Below are 17,955 nucleotides of genomic sequence, written 5' to 3' on the forward strand. Positions count from 1 at the left end.
TTTTTTCATGTCAACTTATATCACTTATTATTGTTGTGAGATCTTCGCACCATTAGAAACTTGAACCAAAAAATATGAAAATAAAGTGAGAAAATCGCAAAATGTCGCTGTCAGATCAATAACAGAGGGCTCAGTGCACAATAAATATCCACGAACATAATTTAAGATCAGATGACATAAAACCAATTAGAAAAACTGGATAAATTCAACCACAATTTTTTTATTTCTCACAATTGTATAGATATTTTAGAATAAAATAACTTCATTTTAACCATATGTATTCTTAATATACATGTACTATCTTTAATATGCCAATGATCAACCAATGCTAAATAGATGATCTACTAAAATAGTAGATCGTGCTCTTCTTCTTAAATGCCTAAAATGAAAATATTATGTGGCAAATCTACATTGAAATTTTAATGCAAAATCATGGCCAATTTAATTTGAAATAAAAGTGGTTTAAATGCATTTATATTTTTGTATCTATTAAGAAACTTTACTTGTAACATTTAGCTGAAGTAAACATCAACATTAACACTGCTGTGTTTGGTAAGAGGTTGCCTACTTTTACAAAAGGTGATCAATGCTGATTGGTATATTTGTGTTGTGACACCTTCACAGTAACTTCGTCCTTGATACTAATCATTGAATAACTATAAGTAATGTATTGTTGATGGGGATTGCCAGTTTTCCTTCCGAAGGTCGGTGGTTCCTTGGGCATTCCATGGGCCTAAACCATTTAAAACTGATCGCCGCAAAATACTTTAGAAGCCAAAAGTGCTAAACCGAAAATTGCGTCAAACACCAACAATCAATCAATCATCTTTATATTAAAATGTGTTTATATGTAAACTATTCAGGGAGTAAATTTGATTAATGGAAATGTATGTATTGTTATTGCGAATTGCTAGATTTCCCAATTCAAAAATTAATGTAAGTAAATATAATTGCGAGGGTCTCAATTTATTTACAATAAATTACGTAGTTGGATAGGATTAAACATATTGGCCAAGCATGAAGAACATTTCTGTGGCTAGCTTATAATAGTTTTCACTTCCTCATTCAATGCAAGATGCAGTATAAGCAACCAAGAAAACATACAAATATTGAAATATTGAATTATCAAAGTTTTGCTCCCAAACTTTTCCCTAAATGCACGATATTTCTGTGTATTCTATCCTTTAACATTTGCACTTTTAAAATTTGTGTTTTTCAACATAATATCGACTACATACAAATTGTTTTAACAAAGAACAGCTAAAAAGCTATTTTCTTGTAGATGGCGGTATTTCGGGCAACTGCATGGTTGTTTATAATTGGCTGTTTAATTAACAAGATGCGTAATTGCAGTAATTTAATGATGTCAAAAACATCCTTAGCACTAAATAAAATATGTTATTTGGTTTTATGGTGAATAACAGTTGAATCACAGACATAAAATTTGATTTTCATGCATTTTTGTCATTTTCAATGGAATTTCTGGAAAACAGCGCTATTTATTAAAAATCCGACATTAATATTTCAAAGTGCTTTTGATAAGTTACTATTAACATCTGTTCTAACAGATTTCCATATTTCCATACAAAATATCATTATTCAGAAGACAGAATATGCAAACAATGCTGACTTCTTGTAAAATTAGAAGTTGTCCGTCCTTGACCTTTCGTTGTGATTTGACAGAAACTGCACCATACGAATTTTTGACGACCGGGCAAAAAAGGTAGTGCAGATGATGTGCTTTCGAATGGTATATGATTTAGCCGTATGTTAGGTGGGTGCATTAAAAATAAAATTTTATGGTTAATGTCACTCGTCTATATGTGATACTTATAGTAAAACATTTATCATTAAGACTTCCAACATAACACCAATCCGTTCGACTCATCTCGACTCATTAGTTGAATTGGTCATCAATGTAAATGCACAAAACGAACTTTTAAGGTTTGTGTTTTCGTTAATCTGGTACATTCCCACCACATTATATACATTTACTAAGTCCGGCTATAATGATCAATGTGTTGTTCGTTGCTGTTTGTCTTTTATTTACATAAGCTTATTTGGCAAAACTTTTAGGAATATTGGTTCCTCAATGATCTTCAACTTAGTACTTTATTGTATCGTGGATACGCCCGCTTCCCATAAACCAGCACTCCTCTCCCCTCCACACCCCGAGTCGGTTGGTTTAACAGTGTAATCTAATTGGTCTGTTATGGGTAAATAGATAAAATCTTATGATACAATAGACATCATTTAATTTCTAAAAATACATTCATTCTTTACGTGGTTTACACTGAACATTCGTAACATTGAAAAAATATATATATATTTGTTTTCCTGTACAAATTGAATAACAACTGCACAAAAACATGAAAAAATACTAACATTTCCTGATCAACCTATTAGCTTACTTTTATATACACTTGTACAATTTGGCATTCAACCATTTAGATTAAAAAAAAAAGCATTCAGTACATCTTTTTGTCACATTTTTTGTTTCCCATTTCAGTTGAACGTACCCAACCAAGCAAATTTTAAAGATATAGTAAACCCGTTTAAAAATTAAATTGAAAACATAAGAAGCGAAAAAAAAAACCCTTCAAAGATAGAAAAACATCGCATCAACATTCGATCTCTATTAACTACATTGTCTGGCCCGTGAAACGCTTCTCTATAATGTGATGAAGTAAAACAGTCGTTTTAGAAGTCGTTGACGGCTAATCTAGAACCACCGGCGAAATGCAATTCTAGCAGGATTTAGTTGATTTGACTGGAATCATCTTTCGCATAAACTGCATGACAACAACCTGAAGAATTATCAACATAATTGTAGAAAATATTAAGTGTGTGAGATCAGGGTCACCGTGAGCGGCGTGACCTGTGTGTATTTCGTGGTATATTCCATTGAATTGTGCGCATTGGCAAATGGTCGAGAGCACGTGAAATATCTGGTGTCCTTGTCCAAGAATATCGAATTTTCCTGGGATCAAAACCTCCGGAAGATGACTCGCAAAGAAAAAGGCTTGAAGCGCAAAAAGAATATAACAAATAGTTAGGTGATTTAACGATGAAAGACTACAGGTCTCATCCATATAGCATTTAATATATCTTGGTCCCATTGGTATCGTAAGCAATATCGCATGACCAGCCATCGCAGCCACCATTATCAATTTCCTATTCCTATTGTGGGTATCAGAACCATAGTAAACCTTTGCGAAGCACATAGCAGTGTAATTGAATAATGAGTAAAACCATAAAATTGGAAAGTAATATTTCTCAATAACATAGTATGTCTCTCGGTCTGAGCATATGTAAAAGGCCATGACGCCTGATCCATACGCATATAGTGCAGCACCGATGTAGTCAATCATAAACGCGTTGTAATGCCAATTTTCTGACTTGGAATGCATAAGATGTACACAAGAACTGACAAAGCAAGCGATTAAAACACAGCATCCTAGAACCAACATAGCCCATGAATGTTTATTATTCCAGAAATCAAGTTTTTCGTAATATTCTGCCATTGCGAACCAAATGACAAAGAAACCAACAATGTGTGTCCAAACGTTGACAGTCTCATTGTGAATTTGAAAAAGACTTATCAGATAATACCGGAATGGTTGGTGAGGTTTTCTATAACCATTGATAACGCCTGGTTCCCTGAAAAGTTGTGGAACTTTATGATCGTTTAACGTAGGCTTTAGTCCCAGCTGAACTGTCTCTGAGAAAACTCTCCTCACACGATCAGAAAGTCCTTGGAAACTTTCCATACTATGCTGCAACGAAACATCGATAGTATGTAAAAACATGATTTAAAGCAAAGATTATATATTTACTATGCATGGGCCATTATCTCACCTACTATACACTTCTAGGAATATCATTGATTAAAAGCGAACACGTGGAGACCCTGTATATTTAATATGGCATTAGTAGGCGTGTATTGTTTTGATACATGGTTAGTAGTGGTATATGTCCCTTTATAAAAACAACACGGCGTTGAGGAAAAATCTGAAACGTTTCGACCGGACAACAGATGAAGAAATTGATGATGAACGATTGAAAATAAATGCAGAAAACACATTAAAAGTTTTGTATAGATCAATGGAAGTAGGTTCTTAATATTGAAGAATTGATCACTTTGATAGGCTACTAGTCTAAATGGCACACATTTAAAAAAGTCGGTAAGATAAAGCCATTACACAGTTTGCTAGTGACCTAATACGATATATATGGAGTCAGTAAATTCCATATGGGGTGAGAGCGGAGTAACTATTAATATTCGTTTGATACATGTCATTATACCTCGAGATCATACATTCAAGTTGTCATGGCAATTTTAAACGGTAAAGTATGTCCAACTTTCATCACTTTCTAAATGATACACCAACTGTAAATACATATTATGTATACAGTCAATGATTACATGTTGATTCCAGTGGTATACTTATAAGCTTTATTCATTGTGTATCCTCACAGCCATGAAATACTACCAAAGCGGAAAGAGAGGACAAAAAAAGAGATTATTTGGCCCTGTCCCCTCAGTCATGGTCTATTGACTTTTAAACTTTTGCCAAGTTTACATGTATTAGTTTGTGATTAGATCAGTTTATGGGTAACCACTAGTGGTAGGTCAATGATATTTAGTATGCAGTTGTATAAGCATTGGTTTATCTTATTTCTATGGAGATTCATTGGCCACGCCCCCTCAGTTATGGTCTGTTGACTTTGAAACTTTTGCTTAGTTTATTTTTCTTTAATTTCTGGATTTAAAGAACTTTTAAGTATATTTTGGATTGGAAAAGTACGTACGCACCCAAGAAACAACTTGATATTTGCTGAGATTATTTAGATAGGTTTAATAAAGCTTCTTTAAAATTATGTTGGTGTTTCTTGATACGTTTTATCCATATCATTTCCATTACCAGAAATACTCTTTTACTATACGCTGATTTCTCACGTCATTTTTAAAAACGTTTATAGGCTAACTGGATCCCTTCATCTTTGAACTGATAGATCTACATATAAAGTAATTGTGACTGCTTGACATTTTTCAAACACCCGTCTTTATTCTTATGTACATAAACCAACCTTGCCCGAAGAAATATATTAATTTTATCATTTAAAAACGGTTATCGAAGCAGTCATAAGGAAGTTATCCCCATTAGAATATTCATCCCTTAGCTCAACTTACTGACGTAGATTTTATGCCCAACAAACGCACGAATGACGTCAAATAACGTTACCTAAAACCAAACACTTTGACGGAAAGATAACGATTGCTCAAAGGAAATGTGGATGGAAATAAACATATCCAGAAATCAACGCCACTTTGCTTATTTGAATATTATACTAAAAAAATCGGATACGGGTCACGGAAATTATATTGAAATGATAGGGAATTTTGAAAAAATGTCTGTTTTAACTTTGATTTAAGTGATAGACAGGTTGCCGGGGCAGAAAATAAATATACACAACAATATACACCATTTAAACAAAATATAATGACTGTCGTTGCAAAAATCAAGGTTCCTAGCTATTTTAAAAATCGAAGCGAGAGGCTTTTAACATTGCAGTATAAAATACAGGCTAAAATGGCTGAAACGTCAAATTTGGAAACTTCGTGTTGAAAATTGGCTAACAAGGTCATAAGAAATACAGGTTGCCGGGGTGAAACTTGAAACTTGAATGTCCAAAGAATAAGCAAGTCCAAACCTTGTATGTGTAGTCTTTGAACTCTAGGTTCCCACGTAAAGTTAAAATGCCTCTATTTCAAGAAGAATAAACTCACGAAAACACGAAAAATTCACTAAATTCGCGTTCACTGTTTTGATTTTGACCGCCTGACAACTTTACGGAAATATCAGAGTGATTATAAACAAGGACTCTGTGACGGGCAACTTATAATAAAGATTGTTTTAAAGATTTTAATGATATCAAGCCAGTCCAGTTCAAACTATTATCACGTGGTACAATTCTCATTTACATATTATGAATATTAATTAGCAAAAGTACTACTAATTTCTGGCTATGAGGCAACAGTCATAAATCGATAGAGATAAAAACAAATCCGGGTTACAAACTAAAACTGAGGGAAACGCATCAAATATAAGAGGAGAACAACGACACAACAAAAACACAACATTAAAATGTAACACACACAGAAACGAACTATAATATAACAATGGCCATTTTCCTGACTTGGTACAGAACATTTTAAGAAAAAAATGGTGGGTTGAACCAGGTTTTGTGGCATGCCAAACCTCCCGCTTTTATGGCAACGTCAAACACAACACCAAACGACAACATCACATGACAGGACCACAATACAAATAAATGGGAGAGCATATAGGACAAAGAAACACACGTATAATAGCTAACAAAAGGTACTAGGCTTAAAATTCAATACGCCAGACGTGCGTCTCGTCCACACAAGACCAACCAGTGACGCTCAGATGAAAAAAGTTTGAAAGCCAAAACAAGTACAAAGCTGAAGAGCACCGAGGACCAAAACTTCCAAAAAGTTGCGCCTAACACGGCCAGGGTTTTCTGCCTGGGACAAGAACATCCTTATTATTTAGAATAATTTATAATTTTGCAAAACAGTAAACTTTATAAAATGACTATATAATAGATATACATGATAAAACCGAAGTGGGGACTAACTACAGAATAAAAACGGATATTACATAAAACAACTTAATCCAACACATAAAAATACACAGCCGAGTTAGCCAAAGCCTCAACGCATGGAAAACTGCATAAATTCAGCACTTTTTTCCGTTTTCATGAAAAAGGTGTGTTATGACGTAATTGTGACGTCATACCATCAAAATCTTGTGTTATTCATCTATATTTTGTTGACCTTACACATTTCCAAACTTTATAAGCAAATATGAAATAGTTGTAAACAAATTTATTTTGTCGCATATGCCAAAAACGGACCTTTAAGCCCCTACTACAAAGCCGTTTGAGCGTTCCTGATGAAGATAAAATAATTTTTTAACGCTTCGAACGCATGAAATTTGGAAAGTGTTATTTTCAGTTATTTGCCTAATTTTTATGCTGTGTTTTTAGCTCTTTTTGATAAAAATTTCTTGTAAGGAATACGTTTCAATCTGACAACCGGATAGTTCTCCTGACCTAGAGCTCAATCTAGCATATATTTCTGTTTGAATTTTTCATTTCTTGGTCAGATCAAATAGTTCTTATTCAATTTCTCATAATATTTGAATCAAAGTCCGAATTTTCGTCTGTACAGAACAACTTACTTTTCTTTATAGTTTAGATATCCACATTTGATAAACATGCAACTATTTTCACTTAACGTTCTGTCTCTTGATACTTGACAGGTTCTCTGTCAGTGCTACCTAAAATATATAAATAGAAAATAATAGAAATCAGAGAAGTAAGATAGAATATTTGTTATTTTTGTACGTTTGTTTATCTTACCATTGATAGTGATCAATATTGTCACAGATCCTGTTCTTTTGGGTCTATTGATGACACTATATATGCAAACTTACAACTTCCAACAAATGTCAAGGAACTTTCGTTACATATGAACTACTACAAGGAACTCGATTTTTTAATACCGTTGGGCTGGAAAATGTTGATTTTTCTATTTGTATCTATTTATATCTATAATCCATACAAGAGTGCACACGCTGAAATGTCTCGCCTGCATTACTGACCATTGACTTTATGTTGATAGTCCTAAATATAAAATTTTACTACAAGTATCACATAAACTTAACATGATCCAAGAAAATGAGGTCAAGGTCAGATAAACCAAACCGGAAATACATGCACACCTTACAATCATTCCATACACCACATATAGTTGACCTATAACTTATAGTTTCTTAGAAACGAACTTAACCAGAAAAACTTAACATTGACAAATGAACCATGAAAATGAGGTCAAGGTCAGATGATACATACCAGACAGACATATACACCTTACAATCATTCCATACACCAAATATAGTTGACGTACTTCTTATAGTTAAAGAAAAACTTAACACTGAGCAATGAACCATGAAAATGAGGTCAAGGTCAAATAAAACCTGCCAGACTGACATGAACATCGTAAAATATTTCCATACACCGAATGTAGTTGACCTATTGCATATAGTATTAGAAAAAAAAGACCAAAACACGAAAACTTAACTTTAACCACTGAACCATGAAAATGAGGTCAAGGTTAGATGACACCTGCCAGTTGGACATTTACACCTTACAATCATTCCATACACCAAATTTAGTAGACCTATTGCCTATAGTATCAGATATATGGACTTGACCACGAAAACTTAACCTTTCAAGTTTTCACTGATCCATGACATGAGGTCGAGGTCAGATGAAAACTGTCTGACAGGTATGAGGACCTTGCAAGGTATGCACATATTAAATATAGTTGTCCTATTACTCATAATAAGTAAGAAATTAACATTACAAAAAATCTTAACTTTTTTTTCAAGTAGTCACTGAACCATGAAAGTGAAGTCAAGGACAATGGACATATAATAGATGGAAACTTCATAATATAAGGCATCTATATACAAAGTATGAAGCATCCAGGTCTTCCACCATCTAAAATATAAAGCTTTTAAGTAGTTAGTTAATTAACGCCGCCGCCGCCGGATCATTATCCCTATGTCGAGCTTTCTACGACAGAAGACGCAGGCTCGACAAAAACCCTTTTATAGTCTTCATATTTCATTGGTGCTTGATTAATTCAAAGTTCTACAGATAATTAAAAAAAAACTCCGGGTTTTATCCGGTAAAGGCTTGAAGATCACAATCCACAATATCCTAGCTCACTGTTCGACCGAAGATGCAAAGCAGAGATCGTGCCAAAATCCCAGAAAACTTGACAACTTATGTGATATAATGTTTAATACGTAATCATGTTAGGTTTTGTTTTCACAACGTGTAATATATACATGTTCCTTTCTTGTTAGTTGTTATAGATTTTTAAATGTCTAAATATTTTATTGGTTTTTTTTTTACTTTTGTTGGGGCTTAATTGCTACTCCATCCATAACAAGCTAAAATCACTATAAAAATAAGGAGATGTGGTATGATTGCCAATGAGACAACTATCCACCAGAGTTCAAATGAAGTGGACGTAAGCTATTTTAGGCAATCGTACAGCCTTCAGCAATGAGAAAACCCCATACCGTATATTCGGCTATATAAGGCCCCGACATGAAAAATGTGAAACAATTCAGTTGAGAATACTAACGGCCTTATTAATAACCGTTGAAAACAATTTACGAAAAACAAATATGACAGACATGAACCAACGACAACCAGTGAACAAGTATAGTAGTCAATATACAGGACTCTCCTTTATGAGTCCTGAATATAAAAAGGTTTATTTGTGGTTATTTTGATGTAAATAATACCCCCCCCCCCCCCCCCCCCCGGTACTTTTGGAAATTAAAATGTGCAGTCTATTAATAGTATGCCTCGGTGTAGATCGGTTTATTTTAAGGATCGTAAACTTACTATACACATGCAAGGTTATACGATAAATAGAATATAAGATATTTGATTTTCTACTGGTACTATTTTATTAAATGATCATAAAAATCTTGTAATGTTTTCATGTTTACACACACCACATAACATCTTGAACATGTTAACTTCCGATAATAATTTGAGTAACATGACACGAATAATGGTCAATTGTGTCATCCGCCATTATATGTTATAGACACCAGGTCCTTTAGCATCTACATCGAATCCGTTCAGGCCAAACTAGTGTTTATGTCTTTGTGTGAATATAACGAGTCAAAGGCTATTTCTATTCAGGTTAAAAAAGAAATGAAGTAAATATTTTTATTCAAAAGTATTATTCGATTTTGTTTATATGTTGCTTAAACCTCTCTGGACTAGCTGCTGATATAATTTGGCTTGTTCAAATGACGTTTTCAACCAGGGGTTGAAAAAAATGAGCTTGGTATGTGTTTTCTTTTTTTTCATTATTACCATTTTCAAAAACGTTTTCATGTGAACTACTAACATTAGCTTTCTTGTGGAGAACGTGCCAAACAAACATTGAAGACTTTTTTGCGAGTATATTTTCATTTTGGGTTGGTGCATATAGTTTTGAATCTTTGAGATGCATCTTCATAAATAATATTGACAGAAGTTATTCATAAATATATATATATAAAACTGGTTTAATAAAAGCACCTTTTTCCATTTTCCCCGGTAACACTATTTTGAAAGAATAAAAACATTCCCGCAATGGGTAATTTAATCAGATCGCGAATAAGGAAGTCGGTAGACCTTTTATCTTCAGGCGTTCTTGATTATACAGCTTTTTCATGAGAAATGTCTTTAACAAGAAAACTGACATACCAGCTCGCTTTAAATTCTATTTTCTTTATATTTAAAGACTTAATGAAATTTAGATTTTATTACTTTCAAAATTCAAAATACATGAGAAACTGGCCCTGGAGACCCCCCACCCCCCTCGTTTTTTTATAGATATTCATATATATATATATATATATACAGTCTTTAGTTTGAAAACCTTGAGATCCAATTATATGAAGTATGGAGTACTAGTGTGCTATCCAATAGATATAACTACCCATATTTGTGGGAAACAATCAACATATTTTAGTATTATATATATACATAAATACTAGTACTATATATGTTGACAAATCACTATCTAAATATCAAATGGTTTTTATCTATTAAGAATTATGTACCCTTTTGGTTTTTTTTTCAAGGCAAAACCTCTGGATCCACAGTCTAGCTCTTGTATTTGACAATTCAGTCAGTGATTACTGTATGCAACTACCCATCCCCTTTCCACACTTTCACAAGTAGGGGGCAAAACTATGTGAGGTCACGGAGTAACTTCCTAGACTATTAGATATTAGACTTTTTTGTCACTTTCAGAAGTTTACCCCTCCCCCTTTTTATCAGTCTACTCCTACGCCACTGTGATTTATGTTACCAAATACGTAATCTTGCAGCATCCTTGATTAATGTAAACAGTTTGTTCTTTAAATGCCACTGTGTTACTTTTTTTCAATGAAGGTAGGTCTGTGTGTATTTGTAAGGAGACTCACAACAGTAAAGAGAATCATTTCTGCTATGAATGCTAAAAACTTAAATGTTCAATGCAACGCTCCCAAGCATATTCTCCCTTTCAAATGAATCCACATCGTCCGAGCTTGTCTAGTTGACGTAATCAAGTTATTTCTTCAATGTGACTCCAAATATTGTTTGTTTAATTCCAAATATATGTTCTGGTTTCGTTTTGTTCAGAAAAGTAAGAAAGAATAAAGCTTTGCGAATAAAAGAAAAACAGATTGACTGAAAATCAAGGTCTTTTCGTCTTTATTATCTTTTGGCTTTGGTGTTTCCTGCGCGCATATCTTTCTTCGATTTCTGTTTTTTTTTTCTTTCAAATTCCCCTTTCATATCCTCTAAACTTTTCAGAATATGTGCAAAAATGACGAAAGCTGAGAATGTAAAAATAATTGGTATTGTTTCAGTTACATTTTGGAAATAAAGCTCCCTATATATGCATGTATGCTGTTTTAGACTTGGATCTACGGCTATTTTCACAAAAATATCTAACGAGTCAGTAAAACCACTCGTAAGTCATGAACATTTCAGTATAACTTACGATCAATTTTAGTCGTAAGATTTTTTGTAAAAAGAGCCCCTGATCTTTCCTGTTATGGGTAAATTCAATGAACGCTGTAAAAATATACACTCTTTGACGAATGAACGAAAATAGAGACATTCGGATATATGGCAGATAAAAAATTTGACCACATTAGACGATAATAGACCATTGTACCAGGAGACTTCTCAAGCTATCCATGCACCACTTCATTGAATGTATACATATATATATATATAATCTAAAATGCTATGCATTTGTATTATATAATTTCTCTTTAAACATAATTTAAAAGTATAATTCGTTGATAAAACGATTTAAAAAAAAACGTAAACACACAAGCATTCAGCTAGGGAATAAATCCAATCATACATTGTCATGTACACACACATATTGTTTGGTGAATAGATTCCTGGTACCAAAGCATTTCTACGTTGTTAGTTACAGGTTGTTCTTCAAAACAAAATTAAAGTTCATTGTCCCTGGTAACATATCATTGCGTACGTGTGGTTGTGTGATGTGAATAGAAAGAGGCGTGGGTTACATATACGTCAATACGCAGCAACCCAACGATACTGTTGATATTTTTACCGTTATCATAAAGTTAACTGCTTCTGATGATATGATGTTAATTGTATTTCTTCTATATGTATCTTTTGTTATTTAACCGAATGAGATTGAAAGAAGGATTGTTGGACAAGATAAGGTATTTTATTGAGTGATTGTTGAGTTCCAACAAAACAAATTATTCACTGCCACGTTTTCACGTGCCTATCCAGAGTCAGGAACCTCGTCATTAGATTTCTGCTTTGCTTTTCTGGTCTGATGAGTTAAGCCCTTTTCAACTGCTTTTTATAGTTTGTTCTGATAATGTACGGTTAGACCACTGTCACAAGTCAAGTAGGAGCCTGTTATTCAGTGGTTGTCGTTTGTTGCTGTATATCATTTGTTTTTTTGTTTTTTGTTTTATACATAAATTAAGCCGCTAATGTTCTCGTTTGACTTGTTTTACATTTTTCATTTCGGGTCCTGTTATAACAATGCGGTATGGGTTTTCCTCATTGTTGAAGGCCGTACGGTGACCTATAGTTGTTTACATCCACGTCCTTTGGTCTCTGGTTGAGAGAGTTGTCTCATTGGCAATCATACCACATCTCCTTATATTTATACAAAAAAGAACACAGACGACCTGATGTATGCTTGAAACAACAATCGAAAAGCAAATAAGACAGACGACAACAATTAACAGGATCCTTACTTTGGACAGTCACACACAGAATGTGACGAGGTAAAACATGTTCGTGAGAGCTCAACCATCCCCAACATAGAATAATGGTGTAACAGCACCGCATAAGAACAAACCTTAAAAATCAGTTGGAAAAGCACAAAAAGACCTACAAAATGACAAATGTTTGTTGTATTTTAAGTAGTTTTTGTCATTGTTAATCTTTAACCTTTAAGTCTTGTTTTATTGATCTCAAACCGATTACGAGTCGGGGTCAAATCCGTAAAGCTCAAACCGAAACAAAATGAAGAACAGAGGAATATGAGTGCATGGTTCTGAAAAGAGAAAACAGGAAAAGAAGGAAAATTTGGATCCCTCTTAAACCTTGATAAATGTATTTGCTTGTAGTTGTTGTACACACATATAAATACATCACAAATTATTATGGAGTATAACATATACATTTATTTCAATAACCGTCATTCTTAATAGGCTTATATATAATGCACAATGAAAACGCGAAAGTTTGTTTCCAAATATTTTGTAATCTAATTCTTAATCCAAGCTTCATCCAAACTTATAAGTATTTTGAAACGTACCAAAACTTACCTTATGAAGGCCATTTACACTTTGTTTTAGATTCTTTATATGTTAAAAATATTAACATAATTATATAAATATAATTGATTGCGATGAGTCACAAACGGATTTTAGTTTACAGTCGGTGAAATAATGAATATATGTAAAATATATAATCTTAGCAATATGTTACTTCTGAAAGAAAAAAAGATGCGTTCTTATCGATATATATATATGGCTTATTTTATATTTATGTACTGTAAAACTGAAAACTAACATATTGTACATTTGAAACATGAGCAATTCCGTCCGTGTTACAATGTCTTTGGAGTTTCTGTACCAAATATTGAATTGTCTCTTAAGTTTTCCACTATCGGGAATGTATCAGGTCAGCTTTTATCACTGCAGCCCATATAAGGGCTGTGTGCGTGGGTCTGTTGAACATCCGGTTACTATACTATATAACTGTAAACTGTATAAAGTCAAGTAATCTTTTCGCTGCTTTAGGACCTCAAGTTTTCAGTATAATTTGCAAAACTGTTAAAATATACATTTTGGTGTTCCCACTTAAATCCTTATAACAATTAAGAAGTCTTTTCTTCATTTCTTCCAATATATTTACAGTTTCTTTCCGCCATGAAATAGTATAATTTTACTGTTAGTTCAATTTTGAAGGATTTTTGTTTCCTTGTGAGGCAATCGTATATATTATATATATATATATATGGATATGAGTCATATATATGATATACTAGTAACTGAATTTTCATGAAAATTTTAGTAACGCTTGATCATTACTGAAAGACTACGTTTTAAAAGAGTTTACATTTTATAACTTTTACATGGTATTACCTTCCGATTCACTGATCATTATACGCATATACAAATATTGTTCAAGTACGTAAAATTTTGAGCAATTTCAGAAATAAGTTGCATCAGAGACATGTAATACATAATATATTGTATTATATGTCTCTGGTAACATTAAGAAACAGAAAAAGTAAAACTTACCTGATATCACAGAAGGATAAAAAGAAAGTTAATTGCGCCGTCGTATCTACGTAAACACTGTCAAGGCTATTTATATTTCTTCTAAAATATTCTAACTTACGACGGTTGACCTACATTTATATTTATATTAATATGTTGTTATTAATAAATACCAAAACATGTTTATGTTATTTTGGACTAGGTCTACTGCTCGACCAATAGACCATGTGATAGCTATTTGATAATGATTTTGTTCAAAAAAAATATCTAGATCACAAATATAAATCAAAGTACTGACGTGCTGTTTACTCGGATGAACCCTAGATCTGACGGTTGGCAAATAAATAAAAAAAAATGTTCTACATCCATGTAGACTACTAGCAGTTATTTTTCAAGTTAAATATCAAACATTTCAGCCACATTTACAAAAAAGGTTAAATGTGTGGTGCACTGTCTGAAGACTGGATAATACATTTAATAGGTGTATTTCGACCAGATGTGATTGTGTTTAAAACAAACACCCTTCCCCAATTCAAAGCTAGAGAAGTTTATGTAACTATAATTCTGTACTCGTGTGACCCTTGCTTGTGTAAACAGTATATGTTGGTTGCCCTTTTCCTTAAACTTCACAGCGTTGACCTTTTTTGTTCTTTTTAGTTTTAAATATTTCTAATTTACATACTGTTTCTTAATTTAGCCATGACCCAACCAATGCATAAGTTAACATATTATAGTCATCTAATTTCTATCGTGTATATAGTAGCAATTGTTTTATTTGTCTGTATGAATTGTTCAAACGGAAGAGGTAATCACAGAAGCATATTTTGGTTCTCTTACTTTAATCAGTAGTGGATCAAGGAACTATTTAAAAGGGGGTGTGGTTACATGTCAACTACGGGAGGTCGAAGGAGCCAAACCTTCTATTATGATAGTAACCATTTCCGAATGTGCGCGTTTAAATAGTGAGATCATGTTCCTGAAAATGGATCAGCACTGATGAACGTGTATTATATATATTTACCCTTATACCTTGATATGATAGTTTACAGTTTAATAATCATAATTATGTGATATGATCAGAGTATAAATAGATATAAGAAGATGTGGTATGAGTGCCAATGAAACAACTCTCCATCCAAGTCAAAATTTATAAAAGTAAATCATTATAGGTCAAAGTACGGTCTTCAACACGGAGCCTTGGCCTACACCGAACAGTAAGCTATAAAGGGCCCCAAAAAATTACTAGTGTAAAACCGTTCAAACGGGAAAACCAACGGTCTAATCTATATAAAAAACAAGAAACGAGAAACACTTATGAACCACATCAACAAACGACAACTACTGAACATCAGATTCCTGACTCAGGACAGGTGCAAACAAATGCGTCGGGTTTAAACGTTTTAATGTTACCAAACCTTCACCTTTTTTCTAAAACAATAGTGTAACATCACAACATAGAAAGACACACTATAAAATATCAACTGAAATAGCTTAACTCAATCAAAGGACATATTAACTTCAGTGAACATACACTGAACAAATAAATTTGACCTATGATACAATGTAAATACAAAATAAATAAACTAAGGGAAGAATAATAAAAGTAACATGTTATATCGGTATGAAATGTTAAACAATTTAAGAAAAACAATATGCTCATGCTTTGTACTGAACCGACACACTAAGCCTGGTTTTTTAACGTGCTTTTTTCATAAGGAAACAGTCCACAGGTAGACATGTTAGCCTACGCGGTCAAATTATTCTGACTCCTAAACAATCAGTCTATATATGCTCTCACTGCTAGATGCCGCATGCCCAGCGGAGAAGCAGCAAAGACGTATTTCCAAGACTTTGGTTTTACACAACCGGGGTTCGAACCCACAACTTCCCGCACTCTAGTGGAGCACCACGAGGCGGTCAAAGAAAAATAAAATTAGAATCAATTTTGTAAACCATGAGTTACCATTTGTTTTGTTACTACATGTACTTATAATGACCTTTTATTTATATCAACTAAAAAAATTGAAACATTTAGACTTTGGTTACAACCCCTGAAAAATTTCTGGATCCACCCCTGTTGATCCTTACAAGCATTTGACAACAAAAAAATAAGGAAAGGGATAGTTCTTAACTTCTGTTTTCTGAACGTTTACTTGAAATTATTTGATTTGTCAGTTATCAAACATTCCTTCTACAAAATGTTAAGCAAGCTGTGTATTGGACTCTGTGTATTGTGTATATCATACGCTAATAAATAGATATTTTTTTTAAATGATGTACAATCATGAGATGAGAGTATATATTGTCTCCATAGTGATAAACTAAAAGTGATCTCAGTCGTGATATAATACAACTCTTGGAAACTGGATTTATGTTGATAAGTGAAAGATGTAACAACACTAGAGATAGTATTCAAAAGGTAGATAACTCTGTACGTCCGTCATATTGTTATTCACAAGGAACATGCATATATGCATACAATTCTTTAAGTTCATTCGCATGCATTATGGGTACTTAGATGACCCATGTATCTAGGTACCTGTTCGTTATTATTATAATCATGATTTTTTTACTGATGTATATTTCTCAAGACAAAACATGTTGATTACAAATAAATCATGGTTCTTAAAAAATATTTTCATAAAATTTCATTGATAATATTAATACATATGAAGCGATAAAGAATTCCGTATTGCATTCGATAACGTTAGCGTATTTATATGTATACGCAGTAATGCGTGTTTAAAAGCACACACAGAAACTGCCATAGCATTACTTCGGATTCCCCAACGGTAATCCGAGTAAAAAGTGGAATGAAGATTATACGCCCCTCCCCTATGCTCGCCATCAGTCAGTTTCCCTTCGAGATCATCTTTCATTTAATTTTGTTTTATTAAGCCTAACCTGGTCAGTTAACATTTGGTGGAAATGACCTTTGGTGATTTCTTTCAAAATCGATCACGAAAGTTTTCATTTTCGACCTTTATAATGCAATTGTCACGCCTACCTATCTACCTGTTGCTTTCTAAATTATACCTTGTTACATGTAGGTACAGACACTCTCAGTATCTTCCTTCTCCGAACAGCTGTTGACTAAACTATGACAGACTTAAAACAAGAAATATTAAATACTTATGAACGTTTATAAGTCTCTTGATAAATTTGGTGACCTGTTTATTGATCAGAATAGAAATCTTAAGAATTCACTAATCCAATTGTTAATAACTTTAAGAAAACTAAAGTTTTTTTTTTTATAGTAAAGGTAACTTAGTTAATATGATACAAACAAGAAGACCTTCATCAGGAAAGCTCAAAGCCGAATATTTGAAAGCCAAGGATGTATAAGAACCGAAACAGTTAATGAGTTATATGACAAAAAAGGGGAGATTAAAGTTGGGAATAAATATAACAGAAATGATCGAAGATCTTCAATTAAACGAAATTCTCCAAATAACTAAAAAAAAATTATGGTATGACATAAGACATCACCTCACGTCCT

General features: G+C 33.1%; 1 protein-coding gene across 5 annotated transcripts; it reads right to left on the reverse strand.

Moving 5' to 3' along the window:
- Window positions 1-2,238: 2,238 nt before the first annotated feature.
- On the reverse strand, window positions 2,239-14,642 carry LOC127698490 (membrane progestin receptor alpha-B-like). 5 transcript variants are annotated; one of them, XM_052201989.1, is made up of 3 exons: window positions 14,478-14,642; window positions 7,272-7,370; window positions 2,239-3,776 (listed from the first exon to the last, which is right to left on the reverse strand). In XM_052201989.1, the coding sequence occupies exon 3, from the start codon at window positions 3,768-3,770 to the stop codon at window positions 2,748-2,750; it is 1,023 nt and encodes a 340-aa protein (XP_052057949.1). In that variant the 5' UTR covers window positions 3,771-3,776; window positions 7,272-7,370; window positions 14,478-14,642; the 3' UTR covers window positions 2,239-2,747. The 5 variants fall into 5 exon arrangements, with proteins under 5 accessions (XP_052057949.1, XP_052057951.1, XP_052057952.1 ...); XM_052201991.1 differs by lacking the exon at window positions 14,478-14,642 and adding an exon at window positions 14,319-14,380; XM_052201992.1 differs by lacking the exon at window positions 14,478-14,642 and adding an exon at window positions 13,497-14,288.
- Window positions 14,643-17,955: the final 3,313 nt, after the last annotated feature.

The sequence above is a fragment of the Mytilus californianus genome, unplaced genomic scaffold (assembly GCF_021869535.1).
Source record: "Mytilus californianus isolate M0D057914Y unplaced genomic scaffold, xbMytCali1.0.p SCAF_4, whole genome shotgun sequence".
NCBI lineage: Eukaryota > Metazoa > Mollusca > Bivalvia > Mytilida > Mytilidae > Mytilus > Mytilus californianus.